This window comes from Oreochromis aureus, linkage group 14 (assembly GCF_013358895.1).
Source record: "Oreochromis aureus strain Israel breed Guangdong linkage group 14, ZZ_aureus, whole genome shotgun sequence".
Taxonomy (NCBI): Eukaryota; Metazoa; Chordata; class Actinopteri; order Cichliformes; family Cichlidae; genus Oreochromis; species Oreochromis aureus.
The window spans coordinates 35,131,879-35,148,478 of NC_052955.1; the positions used below are offsets into that span (position 1 = coordinate 35,131,879).

General features: G+C 40.5%; 1 protein-coding gene and 1 long non-coding RNA gene across 3 annotated transcripts; both read left to right on the forward strand.

Moving 5' to 3' along the window:
• Positions 1-254: 254 nt before the first annotated feature.
• LOC120443618 lies at positions 255-799 on the forward strand. Of its 2 annotated transcripts, none has more exons than XR_005615538.1 (3): positions 255-389; positions 516-639; positions 757-799. It is a non-coding gene; the product is annotated as an uncharacterized LOC120443618 (long non-coding RNA). The 2 variants fall into 2 exon arrangements; XR_005615539.1 differs by having other exon boundaries at positions 540-639.
• Positions 800-861: 62 nt separating this feature from the next.
• Positions 862-2,036, forward strand: LOC120443542. Its single transcript, XM_039622404.1, has 4 exons — positions 862-1,015; positions 1,106-1,292; positions 1,453-1,589; positions 1,677-2,036. Exons 1-4 carry the CDS (start codon positions 893-895, stop codon positions 2,034-2,036), a joined length of 807 nt encoding a protein of 268 aa, XP_039478338.1. The 5' UTR covers positions 862-892.
• Positions 2,037-16,600: the final 14,564 nt, after the last annotated feature.

Below are 16,600 nucleotides of genomic sequence, written 5' to 3' on the forward strand. Positions count from 1 at the left end.
TTTGGTTAGCAGACTATTCAGTATGTTAAACTAAAGATGAACAAAATACTGACTCCCTAGTGCTAAGTTAGATCAGACAAACGGTAAAAGTACTAGTAATTATTTTAGTTTTGTATTGAGGAATATATTTCATGTAGGTGAAATACTCATTTAGTACAGGGCTTAAAAACTACAGCCAAAGGGCTGAAACACCTTGTTACACTGAAAAAGTAACATACAGTGTAAGAAATAACAATGCAAGGCTGTTTTACTGGTATTTATGGGACTGTTTTAATATTCACATTTTGTTCGATGAAGAGCACTGACTATAAGAAATTACTGTCTACAGGAAGCATGCCAGAGGAATTGTAACCTTTTTCCCTTACCTCAGTGGCCCGTACTCCAAAAATGTAAGTAGCTCATAGTAATAACTTATACAACCAAAATCACGTTTAAACATTTTAAATCCTGCTAAAATGTATGTCCTTATCAACTGTTCATTGTTACATAACTTATTTTGTTCATTCATTTATCAGTGTCTGTACATGTCACTCTCCAAGGAACATTATTATGATGGCGAGAATGGCACTGGGTACTTGGCCTGGAGGATTAAAGCCATACAGAGATGCACCGCTAAAGGGAGGCGATTATCATCTGGAGGTAACATTTATAATTCAGTGGAAATGCATAATACAGTTCCACATTGTGGTTCTTTATTAATAATGGTTATTAAATGTTGTTATTAGTTTTGATAAAGTTGTATTTCATATTGTCTAGCACCAGGAGATGGATCATCGAGTGAAGACCAGTGTGGTGGACCAACTGTCAGGACGAGAGTTGCAGTTTGTTACAGAGAAGGTGCTGAGTGAGGATGAGTGCAAGGATACAATCGCTCTGATGAAACATTCAGCTGATGAAGACAGTCAAGAAGAAGATGAAGTTGACATTTGTTTATCGACACAGCATGGTCCTTGACCTCCTGCTGTCAAGCAACATACTGTCTGTTTTTCCACGTTTCAAAGATATCAAAGGCTTGGTGAATATTTGTCATTACTTTGACAATGTAAAAACACTTTAATATTTCGTAGATAGCAGATATAATTCTCTATTCTCTTCCCTGTTACAGATCGAACAGGATTTTGTACTGATGTTTGGTGAGGATGTATCAGGCAGGTTGCTGGAGAGGTGGCCAACAACATTCAAAAGAAAGATTATCCAACAAGGCAGAAAGCTTCCTTCTACCAGTGACCTGAAAGAACTCTTGCTGGCAGCTGACTCACCTGAGGATGCCACTGAAGTTAGTGCTGACATTGGTGAGCTGTTTCTTTGATTAGCACATTCATAGCATATATAATGTTTGTCACAGAACAGTTATCCTTTTTGTCTTTTGGGTCTACTCAAACATTTTTTCAGTGCATTGAAATATATTGTTGATGATGATTCAACTTTATTAAAAACAAATAATTTTTGCAGGCTGGGACAGTGGGACAGGTGGGACAATAGCAATTCTATTGCTATTACATCTGATTCCACCATCTGGTCAGGGTCGGAAGAGACCAGGAAAGGTGTCAGCTTCTCAAGCAGAAAGGCATCTTGTGGTCTTCAAGAAGGTTTGTGTTTCTTTTCTATTTTTATGTTATGAATTACCAGTTTAAGAAAACTTGATTCTTATTGCCTGTCTGTATTTGTCTTTTCAGACTGGAACAAATATCCAAGAGCACCTTGATGCCATCACTACCAGCACTCAACCCTACCTCCTGGCTGTTGGGGTGAAAAAGAATGACATCCACTGGTTCTTCATTATTCTTGACAAGAATGCCATGCCATGCAAGTCTACCTCTTCACTTGGTTCTTTTGATGAACTGTTTAAAGCACATTTTGTGTTTGGCACATCTTACAACACTATGCTTCACAACATGTACACGTTCATCCAAACCACAGGTTTTAGAAAACATTTAAATACCAAACACCTTAACTATTTTGACCAACAGGCTGACACTGATGTTAATCTACAGCCTGATGTGGCAGTTAAAGAAGTTAGCACTACAGGGAGGTGATGTCAACTAATGTAGAAGAAACACACCCACAACATCTGAAAAGGTCAAATAAGAGCACTTTGGATATGTGTGCCTCTGCTGTTGCACAACTCAGGGCAGCTGGATTAAGCCAATCTACTGTAAATAGTTTTGTCTCTTCAATGGAGGAAGTGTTTTTTGAGATTCATACTCAGGCTAAAGATGCAGCCTTACAGAGCGTACCTTTACAGGACACCACAAGCAAAAATAAATACAATAGTAATAAAATAAAGCATTGGGAGTCCTTTAGCCTTGAAAGATTAGCTTTAGGACCAGGAAAGATGGTGACACTTGGAGAGCTGGAAGAAGGTCCAGAAATTGCTTTGAGCTGTGTTGTCTACCAGTTTGTTTTCAGCTAAATGGATAATAACACACGGTACAGAGTACCGCCCTGACTTTATCATCTGTACAGATGTAGTGTCTGAGATTCCGTGTTTTTGTAAGATCAAAAGTATTGTTGTGAAAGATGACATTGTATTGCTCTGCAGAAAACTGATGGAAACCCTGTGTTTTGATGACCATTATCATGCATTTAGGGTCAGACTGCATCCCAATATGGTGCTGAAGGTGTTGAACATAAATGAGCTGTGTTGCTTCTTCAAATGAAGTATGGCATTTCAGATTCCTCCCTGTATGTCGTTCCATATTGCGGTTTTATGCCAAACTAAATTCATTGTTTTAAAGTGTTTTATACACTACATGAGATGTTTTTATATTTTGAGCCTAACATAAAAATAAAGCTGTTAAATGTATTATCTAGTTGTGGTTTTTGCTTACTTGTTTTATATGTAAAAGCATTATTAAAAACCAGGTTTTCATGCTGCAAAACAGTGAATTGTGTGTAAAGGTAACACTACAGGAAGAGTTTTAGTAACACTACTTGGTGTTAAATTAATTACAAATTTTACTCTATGAGAGCTAATTTTTCACTAGAGATTAGTGTATGAATAACACAGTATAGAGTAACATCAACTCCCATCAGAGTTCTTTGAACCCCCAGTGTTAATTTCAAATAACTCCATTCAGTGTTAAAAATCAGTGGGATTTTACTCAAATAGAGTTAATTTATCACTATGATAGAGTAAATAATATAACACTACTAGTAGTGCTAAGTTGATTTAACACTATGCGGTGTTACTCAGTGTTAAATTTTTACTCTATTTAGAGTTAAATTTACTCTAAAATTTTAACACTATAGAAAGAGTTGATTTAACACCAATTCCGAATGGGACCAAATAGACTCGGAAACAGTGTTAAATTTAACTCTTTAAGTGTTAGTTTGACACTGCAAATTTTACTGTGTAGTGAGTGAGAAAGGTGACTGGAAAGGAAAAACTCAGTGCATCATGGGAATCCCCCGGAAGCCTACGTCTATTGCAGCATAACTAAGGGAGGATTCAGGGTCACCTGTTGTCAATAGAAAATTGTATTTTTTAGTCAGTATAAGCTTTTAATGATATAAGTTTACTTGTGATAGAATGCTGCGTGATGATCATTTCCTAGCTGAGAACTGATTATACTTTTCATTGTTTTGGACAGATTGTTCTTTATAAAACGTGTTCTGATATTTGTATCTGAACCTTCCCACAGCGATAGTAAGAAGTCAAACAAGCAGTTCTGACCACACACACACACACACACGCACGCACACACACACACACAATCACATACGCATATGCTCACGTCACTGAACAAATGTATTCATTTTTCTTGTGTATAAATAAAGGCAAGTGCAAGAGCAGAGCGCGCACTTCACAGGGCCCCCACTCTGATGTGAGCGTTCTGTGAAACGCCCTTGCAAGTTAAAACAACAGCGTCTGTGTGTGTCTTCACTCTTAGACTCTCAGCTGAAGAAGTGTCATTTAGAATAAATCTCTTGACATTTATTTTGGTCTTTCGTAGCCGGGGCAGAAACATCAGAACTGTTATTTGTGACTCTGTTCCAGGATCCAGCACTGATTCCTGACGCCGTGGGAAGCCAGCACCGAAGTCTGTGCACAGCCCTCTTAGACGAGGCCGAAAGACCTGGGACGTTAAAATTCGGGTCTAGGCCGGTGTTTTTAGTCTGGTCCACGGCGGTGGGATTCAGTCTGGCGATCCGAACCACCAGTGAGACGTCTGAGGGTGAGAAACACTATTTTGATATATAAAACGGCCGCAAAGGTTTAAAGAAACGTGATAAAAACAGGTTTAAGTTCGCCAAAAGAACTGTGTTTAGACTGGTTTTAGAGGTAGCCGAAATTACTTCATGACAAATTAAAATATGTTCAGGCAAATTAAAACACGTTGAGACAAAGAAATTAAAATAGGTTTAAGTTCGCCAAAAGGAACTGTGTTTAGACTGGTTTTAGAGGTAGCCGTAAAATACTTCGTGACAAATTAGCGCGCAAATGTCTATCTGTGTGTATGTGTCTAGAAGTAAGTTGATTTTACAGCACAATACGCTGCTGAACTGCTTCTATTTTATTTTGTTCTTTGCTTGAGGCTCACACACTGGTGACAAAGGAAAACGGTTGAGCTTCGTCTCATAAAACTGATACCACTTTACCTCTAGGGTGAAGTCGAAGGCCGTATCAGTAAACCACTCTGAAGTCAAGCGTGTCAGTGAAGGCCCAGCAAAATCTTTAAAAATGGGGAATAAACAAGCAAAATTAACACCTGATGAGGGATGGTTAGAAAAACAACAAACCGGACCAGGAACAATCCAAAAGAAGGGGAGAGGAATGGAGAGGCAGACAGGCGAAAAAGAGTAAAAGCATTAACAAACAAAGAAGACAGTGACTCAGAACAGGATAGTAGCTCAGGTGAAGAGAATAGTTCAGATCAGGAAGAACATAATAATCCCTCACCAAGTGAAAAATTCAAGATCAAAGTAGAAGTTTAAAAAGGGCTGGAAACAGACCCGACTGAATACATACAGATACAAGAGGAATAAAGTAAAATAAACAAAAGGCTAAATTGATTTAGAACTTAACTGTAATGTATTCAAGTTGATGATAGCAAGGATAACAACCTGTAAACTGGTATTAACAATGACACATAGTTGGGATGAAGACCATTCCCAGAATGAACAGAATGATTCACACAAACACATATTAAATAAAATAGAGAGATGCATAAGGTATATTAAGGTTGTGTCATTGTTCAGCCAAGGAAAGTGTGTGAAAAGGAAAATGTCTCCAGCTTGGGAAAGGGTGAAACTGCAGATCACCTGCAGCCCTTGGTGGATACAAATAAAATATAAATAAATATTGTAATATACTATTGGTGTTATATAAAGAGATAATAGCGTTAATAATGAAATAATATTAATATGAAGAGGCACCTCGGTAAGTTATGATGTGAGGTGGATAATTGTTAAAAGTAGTCTGCATCAAGCTTAAGGTTTGCTCAACTTCAGTACAATGACATATGAGATGAAGAAAATAATTAGTTTAGATATTTTCTTTAAGTGCATAGAAGCACTTGACCTGCTTGAAAACCTGTCATCCTAGATGAGACATTGCTGAAATATAGAGCACACCTATACTAACAACTAATAAGCTAAACCCTGTATATAACAGCTAAAGCTACAAGAGTGAGAAGCTGAGTTAAATATGTGGTCACTGTAAGCTAATGAGCAGGTTACACATTTTTTAGAGCAGGAGCTGCAACATGCAGCTGTCTGTGAGCTCAGTTTTTTTCCCCTCATACTTCTGATTTGTTTTTGGCAGCAGCCTTTTTTGTTTTGTTTTGTTTTGTTTGTTTTGTTTGTTTGTTTTGTTGAATTGAAAAAAAAAATTTGTGATCACACTTGTGTATCACAGTGACACATAATGATTAGGCATATGATTTACTAATGCAGGTGAAGTTTATTCTAAAATTCAAGGAGAACGAAGAAGAACAGCATTTTCAGTTGTGTCTTTACTGTTGTTCTCTGTGTAGTGTGCTGAGTTTTTTTGCTTTTTGTTTTTTGTTTTTTTGACGTGTTGCTTGAGTGAGGAGTACTTTGACTTCTGAAGTAGCTCTCACCATGCGACCTTGATGATGATAAGTTCAGAGCCAGCTGAGAGCTGGGTTGTCTCCTTTGTTTTAGGTGATAAGGCAGAAAAGTTAAAACTTAGTTTCTTGTCTTGGGAAAAAAAAAGAAAAAAAAAGAAGGGGTTTTGTGTTTTTCAGCCAAGAACAACTACAATTTCATTTTCTGTTTTTGAGAAAGGAGAATTTATAATAATAACAACAATGATGATAATAATAATAATGATAATAATAATAATAATAATAATAATAATAATGATAATAATAATAATAATAATAATAATAATAATAATAATAATAATAAAACAAAGAGTGATGTTTTGTTTAAGTGGTGAAGAAAGCTAATACTGCAAAATACCATCTAGTGCATGATCTGCGAGCAATAAATGAAATCATCTTATTTATCTTTAAATGAACTCTAATTATGGAGACCTGAAGTCACATACTTAGGGTACACCCTCTCAGGTGAAGGCAGAAAGCTACTAAACAAAAGAAAAGAAGCCATACAATATGCACCACAGCCACAAAACTAAGCATTTACATTCTTTCTGTCAGTGAGCCTGAGTTATGACCTTGGCTCTCTATTTTCTGCCCCCATGCAATGTGCTCTGTTGTCTCTACAAAAAGAAAAAAAAAAAAAGAGGCCCTGCATGCAAGCGTACTAACACACATACATACAATGAAGAACAGCTTACACTATAGCACACACTATACATGCGCCTATATCTCTCATTGGTGTTAAAGCAGGAAAAACTTATCAGAGTTTTGTTATCAAATGCTGAATTCATCCACTGCTGACATTTAACTCTCCAGCTTGCAGGACAATAGGTGAAACGTTTGTGAAAACAGAGAAGAAAAATAAAGACACAGAGAGAGTCTGGTATGACCAAGCAGTAATCAGGCAATAAATTTAGTTGGTAATACAATAAATTGTGAAATGCTTTCTGTTTGATTGATGCAGCACAAGTAATTTACTGTATGAAGGAAATTCTCTTTTGTGATAATATTTTGAACGTGCATTTCTGTTGAAATGCCACTCCAACTGCCTGCAAAATAGCGGAGAGACCCTCCTGGATACATCAGAGCCACATCAGAGCCACTGCCAAAAGGTTGAGGTCCCCGAGGATTCCACTTCCTTCACAGAAATCAACTAGTAAAGGAAAGTCTCACTCGCGCTTGGTTGCTTCGGGGGTGAGGGGGGAAGTGCCGATTGGGCCCCGTGAGGGTAAGCCCGCACTCCAATCTCCATCCGATCAACTTTAGGGCAGCCAGGTGCAGGTGTGTACAACCATGGGAAGGTGGACCCTCTTGGTTACCTTGACTACGACGCTCACCCTTACAGGACCCCAGCTGACGCCAACAACAGCTGAACCACGAGGCAGACAGAAAAGATGGACGCACGACAACTCCCACCTAAGAGACATGATGCAAGACCACATCCACCCTTGGATAAACAATGCCTGGTACCGTTATATCCACGACAGGACCAAGGCAGAATCAGCAAATACAGACTGTTATGTCTGTTCTCATATGCCCAGCACATCGACACACCCCACACTATATGGTGAATATATGAACAACACTCAAGCAAAGTGTGCAGCCAGCTTCGCTGGCATTGGATTCCAACACAGCCGAATCATCACCAACGACACAATCCCACATGCTGTTGGACTTAGTAATGGAACATGTGATCAACTCTTCTGGATCGATTTCAACATGACAAACCGGAATACATCCATCCACTTCCCAGTGTTTCTAGACCAACTCCCAGGGAAGAACCACTTCATGTGTTATCAACAAGAGAAAGGTAACACACCCGTTGGAAACACCACAAACTGTGTCCAAACTGCAGGCCTCGGAGAGGGCGCCCCTGTGAATATGAGTGGACCTTCTAACGGCACGTACTGGGTGCAAGGAATGGCCTGGCTATGTGGACAACGGGCATATTTCATACTGCCCCCAGGCTGGACAGGAACATGTGCTCCTATATTCCTGTCAGACCACACTTTCAGGATGACCGCAGTAAACACCACTTCTACAGCACGCTGGAAAAGAAGATCTACATTCCCTAAACTTCAACCACATGACCCGATATGGGGAAGCAACGTACCCAAGGAATTCAAACTGTGGACTACCGGACAGAAAGTACTCCACACGTTGTCCCCCTGGGTGGGAACCGGAAAAAACATGCTGAGGATCGAAACTCTGGACTACCGCTTTGGACTCTTCTTGAACGCTTCGTGCAAGATCAACGAACAGCAGAATCAGGAAATCAATGCATTACGGATCGCAGTGATGCAACATCGAGTAGCTTTGGACATGATACTAGCAGAGAAAGGGGGACTTTGCGTCCTCTTCAACAACACCTGCTGCACTTACATACCAGACAATGTACACTCATCAAACATGACTGACGCCCTGAACGCCTTGAGACAGATCCAGCAGGCCCAAAATCAGGACTATGTGAGTAATGGTAAATGGTAAATGGCCTGTATTTGTATAGCGCTTTTACTAGCCCCGCCTAAGGACCCCAAAGCGCTTTACATACCCAGTCATCCACCCATTCACACACACATTCACACACTGGTGGAGGCAAGCTACAGTTGTAGCCACAGCTGCCCTGGGGCAGACTGAGTAATACAAGTGACTGGTTTTCTTGGCTTTACACTGGCTCCTGGCTACAGGTGCTAAAAAGACTACTACTGCCTTTTCACTGTGCAATACTTTTTGTTAATAACCAACGGTGCAGTAGACTTCAATACTTGAAATACTTGCAATTCCCTTGTATTCTTATTTATTCTATTTATCCCTTTTGTATACTCTTATTTATATATGTCTCTGTATTTATATATGTGTGTATATATAGTATTCAGCTCACATTCTGTAACTTCTGTCGGTGCTGTACTATTTGGAAACCGAATTTTACAGTTAATAGGATTAATACAGTTCTATTTTATCTTATCTTATCTTATCTTATCTTACTCATCGGAGTTGGAGTATTTTTACTTTTATTTTGTGTTTTTGGAACATGTATCCTGCCATGTCTAAAACTCATGATTAACTGCATAATCGTTTCAACTGTAGCTGCATACATAGCCGTGATTAATGATGATGTGACAGAAAATGTACAACAAGATGTTACATACTGATATCTCACTTAAAAGTTATACTGACAACAGGAGGGAATGTCGATAGAAAATTGTATTTTTTAGTCAGTATAAGCTTTTAATGATATAAGTTTACTTGTGATAGAATGCTGCGTGATGATCATTTCCTAGCTTAGAACTGATTATACTTTTCATTGTTTTGGACTGATTGTTCTTTATAAAATGTGTTCTGATATTTGTATCTGAACCTTCCCACAGCGATAGTAAGAAGTCAAACAAGCAGTTCTGACCACACACACACACACACACACATGCACGCACACACACACACACAATCACATACGCATATGCTCACGTCACTGAACAAATGTATTCATTTTTCTTGTGTATAAATAAAGGCAAGTGCAAGAGCAGAGCGCGCACTTCACAGGGCCCCCACTTTGATGTGAGCGTTCTGTGAAACGCCCTTGCAAGTTAAAACAACAGCGTCTGTGTGTGTCTTCACTCTTAGACTCTCAGCTGAAGAAGTGTCATTTAGAATAAATCTCTTGACACCTGTCCAGCCCTAACTATATGCTTTAGCAAAAAGGAAAGTTTTAAGCCTAATCTTAAAAGTAGAGATAGTGTCTGTCTCCCGAATCCAAACGAGAAGCTGGTTCCACAGAAGAGGGTCCGAAGGCTCTCCCTCCCATTCTACTTTTAAATACCCTAGTAAGTAAGCCTGCAGTGAGAGAGCGAACTGCTCTAATAGGGTGATATGGTACTACAAGGTCATTAAGATAAGATGGGGCCTGATTATTTAAGACCTTGTATGTGAGGAGCAGGATTTTGAATTCAATTCTGGATTTAACAGGAAGCCAGTGAAGGGAAGCCAATACTGGAGAAATATGCTCTCTCTTTCTAGTCCCTGTCAGTACTCTTGCTGCAGCATTTTGGATTAACTGAAGGCTTTTCAGGGAGTTTTTAGGACTTCCTGATAATAATGAATTACAGTAGTCCAGCCTGGAAGTAATAAATGCATGAACTAGTTTTTCAGCATCACTCTGAGACAGGAAATTTCTAATTTTAGAGATGTTGCGCAAATGGAAGAAAGCAGTCTTACATATTTGTTTAATATGTGCATTGAAGGACATGTCTTGGTCAAAGATGAATCCAAGGTTCCTCACAGTGTTACTGGAGGCCAAGGTAATGCCAACCAGAGTAAGAATCTGGTTAGATACCATATTTCTAAGATTTTCAGGACCGAGTACAATAACAATACAATAAGAAGCAGAAAGTTAGCGGCCATCCAGGTATTTATGTCTTTAAGACATTCCTGCAGTTTAACTAATTGGTGTGTGTTATCTGGCTTCATGGATAGATAGAGCTGGGTGTCATATGCATAGCAGTGAAAATGTATGCTATGCCTTCTGATGATACTCCCCAGGGGAAGCATGTATAATGTAAACAGAATTGGTCCTAACACTGAACCCTGTGGAACACCATAGTTGACCTTAGTGTGTGAAGAGGACTCTTACATGCACAAATTGGAGTCTATTAGATAGATATTATACAAACCACTCCAGCACAGTACCTGTAATACCTACAGCATGTTCTAATCGCTCTAATAGGATATTATGGTCAACAGTATTGAACGCTGCACTAAGGTCTAGCAGGACAAGCACAGAGACGAGTCGACTGTCAGAGGCCATAAGAAGATCATTTGTAAGTAATTTTCTGTCAGGTAGTCACACTGTCATTACATTCTGACGGCAAAGGGAAAAAAAGTTTAAGTGTTGCATGCTCAAAAAAATGTTCTCTCACTCCGATTTCTTCTTGTTGGATGTTGAAGCTCTACTTGGAACTTTGTTAAGATCCAACCATGCAAATTATGATTTTTTTGCCACTTTTCAAGTGTTCTTAAACTTTTGTATAAAAGATGAATGGAATATAAACATATATAAAAGATGACATCGTCAGGCCAAAAGCTAAACCTCTTTACCATCAGCTTTTAAAAACCAGATACTTCATAGCAAAAAGTGCAGAGTAACTTTTTCTTACATCAGTTTAGCTATGAGGAGGAATTACTAAGTATAAATCTTTTTTTTTTTTTTACATTAATGCCATCAGTCATGATCCTCCAAATGTCAGTTAATTTTATCTTTATATTTGTAATTTTTTTCCATGAAATGTTTTAATATAATGACTGAATCTTCTATTCTATCAGTGCTCTCAGTGCATAAGACTGCAGAGCAAAGAATATTATCAATTATCAAATTGTTAACCAGTAATATTTGTTTAGGTGGCTGCTGGAGCCCTGCCAGTCCAACCTGTACTATTGTGTCCTACCTGTGTCCAGATCGTGACAGAATGATCCAGAGCATCAAGGTGGGGACAAGCCGTTACAAGTCTAACTCAAACCTTTCCTTTTTATAGAGTTTATTAACATGGGCTCAAATCCAGATGTGACAACTCACAGATGGTTCTCCCTTAAAGAAGGTAAGCAAAGTGTAGCAGATTTCTTCACAGACTTTTCGACATTGGCTACATAGACTTGGGGAAATCCTTCCACAGAGCCTTTTTGCATAGTCTTAATAATGAACTGAAATGGGAATAAGCAGCTAAAGACCTCCCCACTTCCCTTGATTCACTAATTTCAATGTGTACTGGAATAGATTATCATATGGAGGAGCACCGGCCGAGAAGGAACTACTCCCATAGTGCTTCGGTTACCATGAAGTAAACCAGGAATTGAGGGAAATATTTCAGACAAGCAGCCTGTGCAGCTTGATCGGGCCCATCTAACTCCAGACACCAGACACAATTTAAACAAAGTGCTGGTTTGTTTGAATTGTGGCACTAATGGCCATTTTGTCGCAGCATGTCCGATGAAGCTGGACACAGCTTCCAAAAATTCATCCCTGCCCAGGCTCATCATTCTCGCGAAAATCTGTTTATGCCCAGACACAATCTATTGAAGTGGTAATGGACTCTGGACGAGAACAAAACTTTATATATCACACTCTCGCTGCAAAATTAAATTTACCACTTGTTCCACAGCCTCTGTCCGTTTCAGCTATGAATGGTTCCAGTCTACCAGATATCCACAGACATGAACTCGAAACGCTGACCTTCTCCAGCATCTGTGTAGAACAAATAAGTCTGTTTCTGTTCGAAGCTCCACACACCCCTTTAGTTCTTGTTCAACCCTGGCTCAGCTCCCACAACCCAAATACTCATTGGAGCAAAAACAGCATCTCCGGATGGAATTTAAACTGCCATCAATTATGTTTAAAATCTCTGGTATAGCACACTGCCAAGTGACCCGAAGCTCCTAATCTCTCATCTGTTTATCCTGACTTCTCCAGAGTCTTTAGCGAGGACCTTGCCTTATCGCATCCACCTCAACGTCCTTATGAGTGCACAAATAGATTTGTTACCTGGTGCCCCATTACACACAAGCCACCTATATAGGCTGTCAAAGCCTGAATGGGAAACATACATTACATTACACGAACACGAAACCCATGCCCATTTGGTTCTCCAATGCATCCTGGAAAACTGGGTCTACATCAAAAGTGAAAAATGTGAATTTCATGCAGAGTCAGCTTCATTCCCTGGTTTCATTGTGGAGAATGGACAATTAAAAGCAGACAGTAAAAATCAAAGCAGTTTTTGACTGGCCAGTTCCCACCGACAGACAGCAGTTCCAGGTGTTTCTAGTTTTTGCTAACTTTTAGCATAGATTTATCTTAAGTAAATCTATGACTTAAGTAAAATTGCCTTGCCTTTAACAATTCAGTTGAATTCTAACAATTCTCATCTCACCCAAGGTCTTGTTCCAGTGGACAGTTCTCCTCTTCAGACAGTACCTCTGAGGAAAAAAAACATCTCGTCTCCACCCTGTGTTATCTGCTCTTTGTTTTGGGAGATTGAGACCTTGGTCTGAAATGCCCAGAGGGAACCAGATTCAGGAAATGAGTGTCCTAACCGGCTCTATGTACTCACAAAAGTCTGCTCCGAGGTAATCCACTGGGCTCATACAGCCAAGTTCATGTGTCATTCTGGTACCAAACAGAACATCCCTTTCCTACAATGTCTGTTCTGGTAGCCATCATTGCCCAAAGATGTTTGTGCATGCTTGCTTGGTCACCTTGTACCCTGAATAAGCCATCTAGCTGTTGAGACCCCTTCCTACCCCTGATCACCAGTGGCCCCATATTGTATTTGGCCTTCCTCCCTCATCGGGTAATCAGTTATACTCAACATTAATGTTTTCAAAAGCTGCCCACTGTATTGCTCTACCAAAGCTTTGTTTTGCACTAAGAACAGCTCAGTTACTCAACAAGCACATCTTCAAGTCACATGGCACCCCTTCTCAGAATCAGAATACTTTATTGATCCCTAGGGGAAATTATTTTTCGTTACAGTGCTCCATTATAAACAAACATCAAATCAAATCAAATCAAATCAAAATTTATTTATATAGCACATATTAAAACAACAGTGTTGACCATAGTGCTTCACAGTCAGTAAAAGCATGAGACAATTAAAACAAACAATAAAAGAGGACAACAAACAATAGGTAACAACACAACAAGCTAGACCAGCCAACTAGTCAGAATCAAAAGCCAAAGTAAAAAGATAAGTTTTAAGACGTGATTTAAAAGACCGGATAGACTCGGCAGTACGAATATGAACAGGGAGGTTATTCCAGAGTCTTGGTGCCACGGATGCAAAGGCCCAGTCTCCTCTCGACTTCATTCGAGACCTAGGTTGTGCTAGGAGCCTGTGATTGGACGATCTAAGTGCTCTGTTGGGATTGTATGGAGTAGTGGAGTAGTTCAGAAAGATAGCTGGGCGCTAAATTATTCAGAATTTTAAAAGTGAACAAAAGAATTTTAAAATCTATGTGATATTTAACAGGGAGCCAATGTAATTTGGCTAAAATTGGAGTTATGTGTTCATAGATTCTCGTACCTGTTAAAAGACGCGCAGCTGCATTTTGAATTAACTGAAGCCGGTAAAGAGAAGAGTGTTGGAGGCCCGAGGAGAGGGAGTTACAGTAGTCCAATCTGGATGTAATAAATGCGTGGATAAGCTTTTCAAGGTCCTTTAAAGGAAGGAACGGCTTTGCTTTGGATATCTGACGCAACTGGTAAAAGCTGTTTTTTACCACAGTGGAGACTTGTTTCTCAAGTTTAAAAGAGCCATCCAGGAGCACTCCGAGATTTCTTACAGTGAGCGAGAGATGGCTAGCGAGAGGGCCTAGGGCATCAGCTAACTGGTCTGGTGGAGTGTGACTACCATAAAGCCCATAAAGCTGAGATTTTTTCAGAAAAATACTTTAAGAATTTATCACAAAGAGCAGGGGAGGCATCCCTATAAGTGGTAGTGCAAGGGTTTATCACAGAGTTAAAGGTATTAAAAAGGGCTCGGGGGTTGTGGCTATTAGTCATAATAATGCTAGACAAAAAGGCGGATTTGGCAGCTTTAACAGACTTTTGATACTTAGATAAACAATTATGGAAGATGTCCAGAGAGACGTGGAGTTTGTCTTTCCTCCATTTTCTTTCAGCACGACGACATTCACGCCTAAGGGCGCGAGTAGTATCATTTAGCCAGGGTTGTGAGGATTTGGCACGTTTAATCCTCAGAGGTGCCACATTAACAAAGACAGACAATACACTAAGAATCTGACAGTCTTTGACTGTGGCTAACAGTTCACCTAATTCATCTGGAAAGAATTCTGTTCAGCACTCAGAGCACAGGTTAGTCTGCATTCTGGTTTCCACTTGCAGACAAATGGTCAAACCAAGTGTGCCAAAATGGAACTGGAGGCTGTTCTTTGCTGCATCATCCAATCAATAAATCTCGAGTTCACAGCTGGCGTGGGCAAAATATTCCTATAATTCAGTGACGTTCTTTGCCACCAGAGTTTCACCTTTTGAAGTTATGAGGCTCCTCTGATTCCTGCAGTCGCAGGGGAGCGGTCTCAACTTCTTTCACTGTAAAGTTTGCACATTGCTATTGCTGTTGTTTAAATTTTCTTAGCGCTCGGTGAGTTTCCTCACACACACCGAAAGCTTTGATAGGCGAGACCTTTGTTCAGAAAATGGGAGGCATTGTTAGCAAATCAGAAAAAAAGTCCACAGGCTGCCATATTTTTCGGCGCCCTCTTCCTCTTCCGGCGCCCCCCGTGTGCGGCAGCCTGTTACAGCAGCTCTGCTCATTCTGAGTTTCTTTCTTTCTTTCTTATCTTTTTCTTCTCGTAATTTTTTATAACTAGCGTATTAGTAATTAGATTCTGCAACCATGTTCTACCGTTTTGTGCTAGTTCTGGTCGTTTTTCTTAGTTTTTTTCTACTTTTTTCACCCGTGTCTGGGGACCCAGAGCAGGGATCCTTTGTTTACAGTAAGGATCAGCTGTTAGCGCTACGTCCCGCAGCTGTACTGCCGGCGGACAGACCCGACATTCCCAGCGAGCTGAGGAGGAAAAGACGGGGGTGTCGTGCTGGGAAGGAGCGCCGTCGCCCGAGAAGGAGACGTTATCGACCATCTCTTCCTTCTGTAATTATTGGAAATGTAAGATCTTTGCCCAATAAGATAGATGAGCTCACGTCACTAACCTGGTCACAGAGGGAGTACCGGCAATGTAGCATCATGATGCTAACGGAGTCGTGGCTAACACCGCTAACTCCGGACACAAGCGTGACACTACCGGGATTCCAGCTGCTGCGAGCGGACAGGGACGAGAGAGAGCGGTAAGAGGAAAGGAGGGGACTGGCAGTGTTTGTGAATGACAGATGGTGTAACCCTGGGCACATCACTGTGAAAGAACAACTCTGCAGCAGAGACATTGAGCTGTTAGCCGTTAGCATGCGTCCGTACTACCTGCCCGGGAATTCTCGCATGTTATCGCGATAACAGCGTATGTCCCCTCGCCAACGCGGATGCAGCATGTGACTCTCTCCACTGTGGTCAGCAGACTGCAAACACAATCTCCGAGAGCCCTTCTCATAATATCAGGGGACTTCAATCATGCCTCACTGGACTCCACACTGCCCACCTTCACCCAGTATGTGACCTGCCCAACCAGAGACAATAAAACACTGGACTTACTGTATGCCAATGCAGAAGAGGCATACAGTTCATCACCTCTCCCTCCCTGGGCAGATCTGATCATAACCTGGTGCACCTTGTCCCTGTGTATGAGCCCTTAGTGCGCAGGGAGCCACCAGCCACCCGCACAGTGCAGAGATGGTGGGAGGAGGCGAGGAGGCTCTTAAGGATTGTTTTGAGTCGACTGTGTGGGAGGTGATCTGTGACGACCACGGAGAGGACATCGACAGCCTTACTACATGCATTACTGACTATATTAATTTCTGTGTGGATAACACCGTACCTACCAGGACTGTACGGTGTTTCTCCAACAACAAACCT